This window comes from Halichoerus grypus, chromosome 4, assembly GCF_964656455.1.
Source record: "Halichoerus grypus chromosome 4, mHalGry1.hap1.1, whole genome shotgun sequence".
NCBI classification, from domain to species: domain Eukaryota; kingdom Metazoa; phylum Chordata; class Mammalia; order Carnivora; family Phocidae; genus Halichoerus; species Halichoerus grypus.
The window spans coordinates 168,008,478-168,022,304 of NC_135715.1; the positions used below are offsets into that span (position 1 = coordinate 168,008,478).

General features: G+C 35.2%; 1 protein-coding gene across 6 annotated transcripts in view; it reads right to left on the bottom strand.

The window, feature by feature from the left end:
* Window positions 1–13,827, bottom strand: part of KANSL1L (KAT8 regulatory NSL complex subunit 1 like) — a 146,187-nt gene that overhangs the window by 125,334 nt on the left and 7,026 nt on the right. For 4 of the 6 annotated variants that reach the window (XM_078071275.1, XM_078071274.1, XM_036098755.2 and 1 more), the window contains exon 2: window positions 1,545–2,661. In XM_078071275.1, coding sequence (XP_077927401.1) covers window positions 1,545–2,632 — 1,088 coding nt within the window. In that variant the 5' untranslated portion in view covers window positions 2,633–2,661. Of the gene's footprint in view, window positions 1–1,544; window positions 2,662–5,789; window positions 7,274–11,524; window positions 11,814–13,827 lie in introns of those variants that run through there. The other 2 variants (XM_078071273.1, XM_078071272.1) reach the window with 2 other exon arrangements.

A 13,827-nucleotide genomic window follows, 5' to 3' on the forward strand; every position in this document is an offset into this window, starting at 1 on the left:
ACTAAATTTTATTAAATTAAATTTCTTCAAAAGCATTATAAATATAAAAATTGGTAAATTTCTGGACTTCTTTCAGAGCACATGTGCTTAATAATTCTTGTGGCTATAAGCATCAATGAATTCTAGGTTGACAAAGTTGCATGGCCCAATAGCAAGAACATTGGTTTGAAGTCTTCCACACATGGACAATAATCCTAGCTCCATCAATTATTTGGCTTTTTGACCATGGGCAAGTTACTTAACCATGCAGACTATTTCTTCTTAAATAAGGATAACAACAATCACCTCCCATGGTTGTTGAAAGGATTAAATAATATATCATATGTAAATATCACAATGCCAGAAAAAAATATGTGCTCAGTATTAGCTCCCACATTCAAACACATTTCAAACATAGTGATAACAGAACACCAAAAGACTGAAATGCCCACTTTGTTTTACATTTTATTCTTTACCACAGAAATTGATATACTGACCTTCTATTTATTAGTAAAAATTAATGTGTTCAGCTTCTAATTCTGTAATAATTCTCACTCATCTTTGACAATTTGATAAAAATGATGGACTTTTTCATCCCAAAATATATACACAGTATTTTGCATCAAGTTAGGGACATTAACAGATTCCCCAAAGCTAGATTAAAAACTATATTCTAGCTGGCTATTTAAAAAAACTTAATTCAAATTAAATAAAATTTAAAAATTCAGTTCCTCAGATACACTGGCCACATTTCAAGTGCTCAATAGACACATGAGTCTATTTGATAACACAGATACAGAACATTTTTATCATCTCAGAAAACTTCTATCAGATAGGGCTATTCTGGAGTATTAACACAATGTGATACACAAAACTGCTTTACCTCTGTTTTTGTTTTGTTTTGTTTTGTTTTGTTTGAAGTATATTCTCAAGAGAGTAGAGAGTGAATATTTTGCCCACAACCGAATCCCCAACGTCCAGCACATAATAAGCATTCAATAGGTATCTAATAGCTGACATTATAATTTTGTTTTGGTTATATTAATCCAGCAAAAATTGACTAAGTTGGTAAAGACCAGAGCTGAAAAGTATGAACTCAATGAGTATATAAATACTGTAGTTAAAGGGAAAAAAAAAGGAGCAGATCAACTTAGATATACTCTCAACTGATAACTCCTAAAGCCTAAAGCCAATGTGGGCTCCCCATGTGCAGACTAAATTTTTTGAATTTTGGCTAAAACACTTAAGCAAAATGTTAAGCCTTGTCCATAGCCTATTCTATTCAAGAATGGGAGAAATGCTTACTTCTAGCTAAAGAGCTTTCATTATCCCTTTATGGTTTTTCCTAGATAGAGCAGTTGAGTAACTTATTTTTAAATAGTATGTATATATTCACGCACAGTAGTTTAACAAAATATTTTAAAAATTCACCAAAGTTTTATGTCTTAAAGATTATGGCACTAAAATTTTAGAAAATCTACTTCCTTTTAATGTATCATGAAATCAAGACAAAACTGCGGCTATACACAGAACAGTAAAAGGTCTAATAATAATTTTGCACTTACACTGCCACATTTTTTCTAACGGTATATTCATCCAAATCGTCATCAGAGCTGCTATCAGTTGCATCAGAATCCAGACCTTCTTCAACATGAGACAACAGCCCTGTAGCAGACAGTGCAAATCTTTGGATTTCTGCAGCTGTACACCGTGCAAAGCCATTTTTTGTATCACTCCACAATTTATTCTCTGCAGTCAACATGTTGACTTCTGGCTTAATTTCAGTGCATTTAGGTAAACTGCTATCCAAAACTGTGGTAGGTTCATGAAAGATCTTCATTTGAGGGAGTTGATGTTTCAGAGAAAATTTCATTTGTTGACCATAGTGCTTAACAACATGCTTTGCCAGAAGCATCTGTAAATGTTTCTGAGTTCTTCTAGCCTGGCTAAGTAAAATTTTCTGTTTGCTTACACAATGAAGTAAACGAGCGTTCACTTCCTCCTCTTTTTCAGCAGCTGAGAAACTAATAGGCACATTTGAGTGGCCAGGCCCAATTTTCTTTTGAGCACAGTGCAATAAACCCTTTTTAATTTCAGCATCAGTAACTTTATCCAAAAGTGCACTCTTTTGGTACCATTTGCAGTTTTGCAGTTGTACTTTATCTACATTAGTGTCTTTGGTTATATTTGAATCCAAAATAATTTGTACATCTGTCATGCACTGGCTTCTGGTATCTGACAGAAGTTCCTTTTTGATGAACTCTTCAGAATGAGAATGACAGATTTTACTAAGCTGAATATTGCTGCCATTACACAGTAGGTTTTTCAGCTTATTACAATTGGGTTCCCCTAGTTTCCTTTGTTTGTAATTCTCACTGTATTTATTTAATGTAGAATTAGAACTCATTAAAAGAACTGTCTGATAATGTTTTGAAGACTGAGAGGAGCCAAAATGTTTTAAATTCACAAAGTTAGTGTTAAGAGTAGGTTCAGGAGTTGGAAATCCCAGCATCTGAGACAAAGTGTCTCCCTTGAGCTTTTCATCTACAGTTCTTGGACTTTCCATGCATAGCATCTTGTCAGACTCCATGGTACTTGGTAAAGATGAAAAGCAGATACCCTTTGTTGCTGCCTCCCTCAGAGCTGGGGTCATGGCGAATCCTGCAGATAATTACTGGAAACCTAAAATAATGTAAAAATAAATGATCAAATATCTAGGAAAGAGGCTCATGCTTACACTTTTACCAAGGGCAACATTTTCAATGCTTCTGATTAAAATGTGAATGGAACCAAACTCCTCCTTTATTTCCCAACTCCTAACAATATCTCTGTTCTTTCTTAATTCATAAGGAATCCAACAAAGACTAAACTATTCTTTACTCCGACTGTGGGCCCAATACCAAAAACTCCAATTAAGGTTGCACACTACCTAGCCCAATAAGTATTAGACAAATACTTGTGAATGTACCTCAACTGTACTTCAAGATTCCTTTTTTTTTTTTTTTTTTTGACAATGTTTAGTGAAAGGCAAAAGAAAAAAATTCCAACCTGGAATCTGGGAATTATATTTGAAAATGTGACTCAATCCCATACTTTCAGCCAAAGTAAGAACTACTTATCTTTATAAAATATAAGCTGCTCAAAACCTCCATTTCTCAAATTTCACAATCTGAACAGTATAAATATTAACTAAAATAAGCTAAATAATATCAGAAGATGTAAGTAACTGAACTACACGCAAAAAAGTATAATTTCACAACTATTAAAAATAATATGATAGCAAAAATTTGCTTAATCTTCAATGCACAAAAATTTTTCGTGAAAAAGTATCTGCAATATTTTTTTCCCTTTTCACAAACAGATAATCATAAGTTATCATTATAAAAGCTGTTACTCCTGCCTGGAAAATAGTGGGGACTGTAACAGATGACTGCTAAAAATTAATCCCATAATTAAACAAATTTCATTGTATCTTATCAAAAGAAAAAGTGTAAAACCATACAGTCTGATTCATTGAAAAAGTTAATCGTCTACCATTGAAAATTATGAAGACTAAATAGTGAAAAAAAATTTATACCATTAAAAATTAGGAGTTTTGTAAGATACTCTGGAATGATACTCCGTAATTTTTGTTTCAATACATGATTGTTAATAGTCATTTAAATGGCCATACTCCCATACTTTATGTCCCAGGTGCTAACTGTAACTCTATAACCTTCATTTTTATGTGAAAACACAAAACCAAAAGGGGATTCTTTACAAAGACTAGCAAGAATGATAAAAGGAATAAAAGGCACAAAGGCTCTAATGCAGTTACAAAAAAAATACACAGGGTTAAAAGCAAGTTATAGACTAGGAGAAGACTTATGCAATATATATAATAAAAAAGAATTCATACCCAGAATACATAAAGAACTCCTATAAATGAGGAAACTGGTCAGACACTTCACAGATGACATCCAAAAGATCATTAAACATATAATCAATCTTACTAGTAATGAAGGAGTTATAGATTAATAAAGCAAGAGACCAGTTTTCCAATCACTAAATTGAAAATAATGTTTTAGGGGCACCTGGGTGGCTCAGTTGGTTAAGCATCTGCCTTCGGCACAGGTCATGATCTCGGGGTCCTGGAATCGAGCCCTGCATCGGGCTCCCTGCTCAGTGGGGAGTCTGCTTCTCCCTCTCCCTCTGCCTCTCCACCCCACGCATGCTCTGTCTCTCTCTCTCTCCTCTCAAATAAAATCTTTTTAAAAAAAAAAGAAAAGAAAAAGAAAAGAATGTTGTAAGTCTGAAATATCACTTATGATAAGATTTCCCACATCTATTTGGACTATAAGTTGATTCAGGAATTTGACAATAATGTAGAAAATGTATTTGTCATAGGTGCACGAGAGCATTGTTTGTAACAGCAAACTATGCTTTCAAAGCAATCTAGATATCTAACAATAAGAGAATGGATAATAAAACATGATGGAATACTATACAGCAGTTAAAAAGAATGACCTAAATCTAAATATACAAATATGGACAAACCTCAAAAAGAATATAAAGGTTTTTTTTTAATGGTACAGTATGCTACCAAATAAATAAAATACAAACACAAGCTCTCTTTGCTCCATAAGACCATTCTCAGCAATCAGACTGTCAACATTCCAGAAAATGTCAACATCACTCTGAAGGGATGCACTGTTATTGTGAATGGTCCCAGAGCATCAATGTAGGACTCAATCTCAGGGCGCCTGGGTGGCTCAGTCAGTTAAGTGTCTGCCTTTGGCTCAGGTCATGATCTCCAGGTCCTGGGATCGAGCCCCACATCGGGCTCCCTACTCAGCAGGGAGTCTGCTTCTCTCTCTCTCTCCCTTTGTCCCTCCCCACTGCTCGTTCTCTCTCAAATAAACAAATAAAATCTTTTAAAAATTAAAAAAAAAAAAAAAAGAACTCAATCTCCTTGGAAAGAAAAAGAAGAGGTTCCAAGATGACAAATGGTGGGGAAACAAAAGAACTGGCAACCGTTCACACTATCTATAGTCATGGACAGAACATGATCAAGGGCATTACACTGAACTTCCATCACAAGATGAAGTCTGTGTATGCCCACTTCCCCATCAATACTGTTATTCAGAAGAATGGTTCTCCTGTCGAAATCAAAAAATTCTTGGGAGAAAAATATATCCTCGGGGTTTGGATGAGGCCAGGTGTTCTTGTTCAGTATCTCAAGTCCAGAAAGATGAGTTCATGCTTGAAGAAAGTTGACACTGAACTTGTATCAAACTCAGCTGCTTTGATTCAGCAAGCTACAATAGTTAAAAACAAAGACAGCAGGGCGCCTGGGTGGCTCAGTTGTTAAGCATTTGCCTTCTGCTCAGGTCATAATCCCAGCGTCCTGGGATCAAGTCCCACATCGGGCTCCCTGCCCGGTGGGAAGCCTGTTTCTCCCTCTCCCACTCCCTCTGCTTGTGTTCCTGCTCTTGCTATCTCTGTCTCTGTCAAATAAATAAATAAAATCTTTAAAAAAAAAAAAGACATCAGAAAATTTTTGGATGTTTTCTATGCTTCTGAAAAAGGAACAATTCAGGCTGATGAATAAGATCTAAGTTGTCCAGCTACAGAAACAGCAAGATACCAGATGATTTTTCAGACTTATTTGTGATATTTCAAAGATTCAATAAAAGCTGTATTGATTTGAGGAAAAAAAAATACAAACACAAGACCACACCACATAAATGTGTGTGTGTGTGTGTGTGTGTGTGTGTGTGTGTGTGTGTATGTGTTTACAAGAATAAAAAACGAACCAGAAAAATACCCACCAAATCTGTAACAGTAGTTGCACATCAGGTAAGTTCCATGAAACAGAACTAAGAGTGGTGGTTTAAGAGGAGCTGAGTTTCAACTACAAACTTTATTACCTGGGGGAAAAAGACTTAAATGCAAAATGAACAAATGTTAATGGTTCTTAATTCTGTGTGATAAAAATATAGATGTTTGGGGGTATCTCACTGGCTCAATCAGTAAAACACGCAACTCTTGCTCTCAAGGTCGTGTGTTCAAGCCCCATGATGGGCATAGAACTGACTATAAAGAGATGTTTGCCTTTTTTATACTTTACTGTGTAATGTCTCAAAAAAATGTAGAGATTTCTATATAATTCTCTCCTCAAAGTCTGTATATCTCAAAGTTTTCTAATTTTATGAGAAATATTCTATTATCTTCTATTCAATAAACATCTACAATAGTATTTAGATATCCACACTGCTTTCTAAGGAAAACTGTGTTCACAGATGAGGGAGGTATATTCAAAACATACTATATCCCCTCCCTACCCACCTTCTCTCTCTCAAAAATCTGAACAAGGTGCTAGGGACATATTCAAAGTGACTAACAGCAGAGGCACAAGGTAAAATATCATGAGGCAGTAGAGTTCATCTCAGCCCCTAGATAAACTAAATATAAGGGAAAACTAAGATGCAAAAATAAATATTAATAGTTAAGAACTATAATTGGTAGCAAAAAAATGTACATTTAGACTGCCTTGGGGCATTTATGGTAGAGAACTAGAATAAAACACACACAAAAAAAATTCTGGTGAGATCTCTAGGGCTTACTTGGTACAATAGGCAGTTTCTAAAATGCTCTTAATAATCCCCATATCCTGGTTATTCATGCCCTTGTGTAATCCTTTCAAGTATGGACTGGATTTGCTGACCTGCTTCTAGCAAACAGAACTCACGAGAGGTGATGGGATATCACTTCTGAGATTAGGTTCCATCTTGTCACCCTCTCTCACTCTGGGATGCCAGCTGCCATGCTGTGAGCTGGAAGACCCACATAGCAAAGAACTCATGTTTGCAGCCAACAGACAGCAACTACCTAAAGCCTGCCAAAAGTTATGCGAGCAGTCTGAGAAGCAGATCCTCCCCCAGTCAAGCCTTCAGATGACAGAAGCCCCAGCCAACACAGATTGCAACCTTGTGTGAAATCTCGAGCCAGAAGCACCCAGCTGAGCCATGCTTAGATTCCTGACCCATAGAAACTGTGAAAAAAAGACATTAAATTGGGGGCTAATATGTTACATAGCAATAGATAACTAATACACTTGGATATGAAGACTTTGGGTTCTAGTCTCTAGAAAGCCCATCCATTCCACAGTTCCAATTCTAGGATTTCCATGAAGTTCCTCTATATTATATTCCCAAGTGTATCCTTATAAAAATCTCAGCCTGAAAGTCTTTCTACATTGCAACCAAAAGAAACTCATGAAAATAGATGTCTCCTGTAAATAAAAGATTAAATTATGTTCATATAGTCTTTATTTTATATGATGTATCATGGTGATTGATTTGCAAATACTGAACCACCCTTGTATCCCTGGAATAAATCCCGCTTAATGTTTAGTTTTATCATTAAACATAAGTGCATTATCCCACTTTTTAAAATTATTTAAATATGTGATCATTACATATAACAGTGTATCCTAATTGATTATTCTAAACTCTGCCATTTCTGACTTCCTCCATATTACATAAACTACACTTACCACTAACATTTCTAAAGATCTATGAAGGCTTGGATTTTCGACTATTTTGTTAATTACTACAGGCATCCCTCATTTTATTGCACTTCACTTTATTGCACTTTGCAGACAGTGTTTTTTTTCTCTTTTACAAACTGAATGTCTGTGGCAACCCTGCATCAAGCAAGTCTATTAACGCTGTTTTTCCAACAGCATATGCTCACTTCATGTCTCCGTGTCACATTTTCGTAATTCTCACAATACTTCAAACTTCTTCATTATTATTATATTTGTAATGGTGATCTTCATTAGTGTTTATGATTCACCAAAAGCTCAGATGACAGTTTTTAACATCAAACTATTTTTTAATTAAGGTATGTACAGGTGACCCTTCAACAATGCAGGGGCTGGGGTGCCAACCACCAACACAGTTGAAAATCCATGTATAATTCTAACTCCTCCAAAACTTAACTACTAGAAGCCTTACTAATATAAACAGTCAAATAACACAGATTTTGTGTTATATTAGTATATTCTTACACTAAAGCTAGAGAAAAGAAAATGTTAAGAAAATCAAAACACATTTACAACACTGTATTTATTGAAAAAAAAATCCATGTGTAAGTGGATGCAGAGGGTTCAAACCTATGTTGTTCAAAAGTCAACTGTATATTGTTTTTTCAGACATAATGCTATTGCATACTTAATAGACCACAGTATAGTGTAAACATAACTTTTATGCACTGGGAAGCAAAAAATTCATCTGACTTGCTTTATTGCAATATTTGCTTCGTTTTGGTGGTCTAGAACTGAACACACAATATCTCCAAGGTATGCTTGCTTACCATCAACATGAAAAGTATCTTACACACGGCAGATGCTCAGTAAATACCTGGTGAGTAAGTAAGTGGTTACCATTACGTTCAGAATAAAATCCAAAGTCGTCCTTTCCATGGCCTACAAAGTTCTACATTATCAGGTCCCTGATCACTTCATATTCTACATCTCTCTTCATGGATTACTACACTCCAGCAACACTGGCCTCGGTGCTATTCTTGAAACACACCAGAAAAGTCCCTGCTTCAGGGACTTTGTACTTGCAATTCTCTCAGCCTGGAACAATTTTCCACAGATAAGATGGCTGGCTCCCTCAATACATTCATATTTCTGCTCTACAATCCCCTCATCAGGGTCTTGACTTGACTAATATATGTAAAATAGCTTTAGCCTCTCAATTCATGACACTCCACTTCCTTATAATGCTTATTGTTCCTGATAGTCACGATCTGATATTTTATTACATTCTAGTAAGGAATTTATTTTAAGGGCAGACCTATATTTTGGCCAAGGTTCCAACTGCCAGCACTTAGGTATATAATAATTGTCAAATATTTGTTGATTGAATTAATAAACAAACAAGTGAGGCTTGATTTTGAAATGTGTTCCAAGATTTCGGTAGTAATAAATCATAACAACACCTATTTCAATTATTATTTTTAAAATAAATGTTACAAACAAAGCAATATATAAATATAATGTGTCACAACCAAATGTGGTTTTCAATTAGTACATACTGGCTCAGTATTTTTTTTTTTAAGATTTTATTTATTTGACAGAGAGAGATAGAAGAGATGGAACACAAGCATGAGGGAGCTGGAGAGGGAGAAGCAAGCTCCGCGCTGAGCAGACAGCCTAATGCCGGGATTGATCCCAGGTTGCTGGGATCATTACCTGAGCTGAAGGCAGATGCGTAAGGACTGAGCCACCCAGGCACCCCATACTGGCTCAATATTTTTAATCTTTTTTTTTTTTAAGATTTATTTATTTTAGAGAGACAAAGTGAATGAGCAGGGAGAGAGGCAGAAGGAGAGAGAGAGTCCTGAAGCAGTCTCCCCACTGAGCACAGAGCCCAACACAGGACCTGATCCCAGGACCTTGAGATCATGACCTGAGCCAAAATCAAGACTCAGCCACTCGACCAACTGTGGCTCAATATTATTATAAAAATTCAATCCTTGGAGGTGCATGCGTAGCTCAGTCGGTTAAGTGACTGACTTTTGATTTGGGTTCAGGTCATGATCTCAGGGTCGTGAGATTGAGCCCCGCATCCGGCTTTGCGCTAAGCGTGGAGCCTGCTTAAGATTCTATCTCCATCTCCCTCTGCCCTTCCCTCCCACCCCCTGCTCACACTTGCTTGCTCTCTCTTAAAGTAAATAAGTAAATAATCACTGATATTCACCATATTAAAAGATTAAAAGAGAAAATATAGGGACGCCTGGATGGCTCAGTCAGTTAAGTGTCTGCCTTTGGCTTAGGTCATGATCCCAGGGTCCTGGGATCTAGCCCTGCATCGGGCTCCTTGCTCAGCAGAGAGCCTGCTTCTCCCTCTGCCTGTCAATGCCCCCCTGCTTATGCACTCTCTCTCTGACAAATAAATAAAATTTAAAAAAAGAAAATTTTATGATCTTAATAGGTGAAGAAAAAGCATTTGACAAGATCTAATATTCATTCATGACTAGGAAAAAACCCTCAGATAAGGAAAAGAAAGAAAACTGTTTAAAGAGCATCTATACAAATGCCTACAGATCACTTTACAATTAATGATGAAAGACTGATGCCTTTGCCCAATGACTGGTAATGAGACAAGGTGTCTGTTCTCACCACTCCTATTCATCATACTGAGGTCCTAGCCAATGGAACAGATGAAGAAAAAAGAAATAAAAAGCATACAGATTGGAAAGGAAAAAGTAAAATTGTTTCTATTCACAGATGAAATTATTTTCTACATGGAAAATCCCAAGGGATCTATTAAAAAAAAAAAAAAAGCTTCTAGATCTAATGAGTTTACTAAGGTAGCAAATATAAGGTCAAGATACAAACATCATTTATATTTCTAAAATGAAAAACTGGATGAAAAAAGCAAGGAACACCCTAAATGGAGTGATATGCTGTGTTCATGGATTATTGAATATTGTTACAATGTTAATTCTTCTTAAAAAACTGATCTATAGATTCAACACAATCCTAATCAAAATCTTGGCAGAATTTTTTGCTGATATCAAAAGCTGATTCAAAAATTCACATGGAGGGACACCTGGGTGGCTCAGCCAGTAAACGCCTGCCTTCGGCTCAGGTCATGATCCCAGGCTCCTGGGATGGAGTCCCGCATTGGGCTCCTTGTTCAGCAGGGTACCTGCTTCTCCCTCTGCCTGCCACTCCCCCTGCTTGTGCTCGCTCTCTTTCTCTCTCTCTGACAAATAAATATATAAAATCTTAAAAAAAAAAAAATTCATATGGAAAAGCCAAGGAACTAGAAAACAAAACAAGAGAAAGAACAAAGCTGAAGGACTCAAACTACCTACCTATTTAGTCAAAATAAATGTAGCATCGGTAAAAGAACGAACACAAAATCAATAGAATAGAGAGCTCCAAAACAAACCACCACACATATGGTCAACTGATTTTTGACAAAGATGTAATGGCAATTCAATGTAAAAAGACTAACTTTAAATAAATGGTTCTGGAACAATAAGACATCCATATGCAAAACACTGAAACTTAACTCATATCTCATAGGATATACCTTATATAAAAACAGTCACATCCAACAGAATGGATCATAGACCTAAAAGTTAAACTTAAAACCATAAAACTTCTAGAAAAATACACAGAAAAAAATCTTTATGGGTTAGACAAAGATTTTAGATAGGACAACAAAAACATTATTCATAAAATTGATAAACTGGACTTCCTCAAAATTAAATACTAAACATAAGAAACTAAAACATAACAATTTATGCAGAAGATATATGTTCAAGTTAGTAGAAATCAAATGTGCATACTCCTGAAAGATTTTTTTTTTACCATTCAGGTTAACTCTAAGTAATGGCTTCAACCATTACACAGTTTTAAACTGTAGTTATTTTCAGTCACTTACTATTTCATTTTTAGGCATAACAGACAAACGGCTAGAGGCAGAATACATAAGAAATACTGATTTAGAACATAAAATAATGAATTCTGCAAATTTACCTCAATAGTAAGCTAAACAAGTTTTGGTGACTGATGTTGATTTGCCTCAAAAGTCCATGTTGTTGAGTTTTCAGACTATGGGTGACAGTCAAGTGTTCAACATACTGTAGCTTTTTTCCCCTTGGAAATACATATTATAGGATGTGGTGACGTAGACCATAAAACTGCAATTTTCTTGCAACTATTTTGGAATGATATCGATTTCTAATGTTTGTTGTACAGAGTTGAAATGATGATTGCTTTTTTCCTTTTTTAAGTAAAAAAAATGGCATAAAAATTTTTAAAGGCTTACAAATACCAAATATAAAAAATGTCAACATTAAAAAAAATTAGTCCCATTAGTTCTATAAAGTGTATTCCACATGATCACAATTATTTTATAGCACTTCCAGTATTTCAGAAGCCAATTTAAAAAAACAAGACAGTAAGAATATCTAGCTACAAGTAAAGTCATCTGGTTTTCATTTGAGTATAAAGACTATCCACACCACAACATGTTATTTATAAAGAAGTGCTTGTGAATGGCAGCTGAAAACCTATTTCATCTTTTAAAAACAAAACGAAAACTTTCCAAAAATTACAGAAATAAACAAGTTTAAAAAGAGACAAACTGACTTTCAAAAAGCAGAAAATGAAGAAATGGCCAACCTTGAGTCATATAGTTTTGTCTATTTTTGGTAGGAGCTAGATTTTTAACCTCCATTTAATATATATTCAATATAAAGCCAAACATTCAACAATTCAGTTAATACATATTTATTGAGCAAATATAACAAACACCATCTTAGTTACTAGAAAGATGACAGTGAATATCAAAGATAAGGTTTCCATTCTCACAGAGCTTACATTCTAGCAAATGGTAGATACAGAGTAAACAGACAAAAAAATACCAAGTAAATAAGGGTTCCCTAGTGTTCTTATAAAAAACTAAACAGCGATACAGCATGTCAACATTGGGACAGGAGTTACTTTAGATTTGTAGATGAACGAAGGCCTTGGTGTTGGTGACATCTGCTCTGAGATCTGAAATGACAGTAACAAACCAACCAAGACTTGGGGGTAAGAGCCTTCCAAGAAAAAAAGCCAACTAATAAAATGTTTTTAAACAGGAATAATTTTGGTGTGTTTGTGGAACAAAAATAACAAATATATCTAGAACGTAATGAGCCAGAGAGACAAAGTAAGAGGAAATAAGATCAGAGAGGCAAATGGTTTGCCAAGACATTTTATGTAAGTCAAAGGAAAACCCCTAAAGGTATTTGGATAAGATAGTAACATGATTTAATACACATTTTTATTTTTAAAAAATTCCTCTAGCTGTTCTACAAAGAAAAAGTTTGTATAGGAGAAAGAATGGAAATGGCTTCCAAGAAGAGAAGCAGGGAGACCAATTAAAAAGCTACTTGAAGTAATCTAAACAAGAGATAGTACCAGTGGCTTGGGATTAGTGAGGTAGTACTAGAAATGAAAATGGATGAATCTAAGATACGTTTCAAGGTAGAACTGACAAAACTTTTGATAGCCAAGATTTTATGGGGCCAAAGGTAAAGGAAGCAATTAATTATGACTCTTAGATTTTTGGATTGAGCAACTGAGTTGTCAGTGATGCCATTTTCTGAAATGGAGCAGAATTGAGGAGACAGAAGGTTGAGGGAGAAAAATAAAAAGTTCTGTTTGGGATATGTGACTTTGAAGTACCTATTAGCCATCCAAGTGGAAGTAGTCAGATAAACAAGTCTAGAGTTCAAGCAAGAATTCATAGAGATACCATTTTTGGGAGTCACTGGTTATAAACAGTATTTAAAGCCAAAGGACCAGAAGCGGTTTTTTTTTTTTTTTTTTAGATTTATGTATTTATTTTAGAGAGAGAGAGAGCATGAGTCAGGGAAGAGGAAGAGGGAGAGAATCCCAAGCAGATTCCTGGCTGAGTGCGGAATCTGATATGGGGCTCAGTCTCACAGCCCTGAGACCATGAGATCATGAGATCATGAGATCATGACCTGAGCCAAAATCAAGAATACCAGATGCTGAATACAAAAAAGAAGAAATATTTGAAGCAATAACTGAGAATGCCTCCAAATTAATGTCAGACATCAAACCACAGATCCAGAAAGTTCAGAGAACATGAATAAGACAAATGCCAAAAGTAAATAGCATATATCACTGGATAAATGAAGCACTCTATTAAAATTGTATTACATAATTTATATACAATTATATACAATAATAGTATACTTACAACAAATAATAGTTCATCTAAAAATCATTTATCACATATTTTTCCCATTAAAATGAAAGCCACA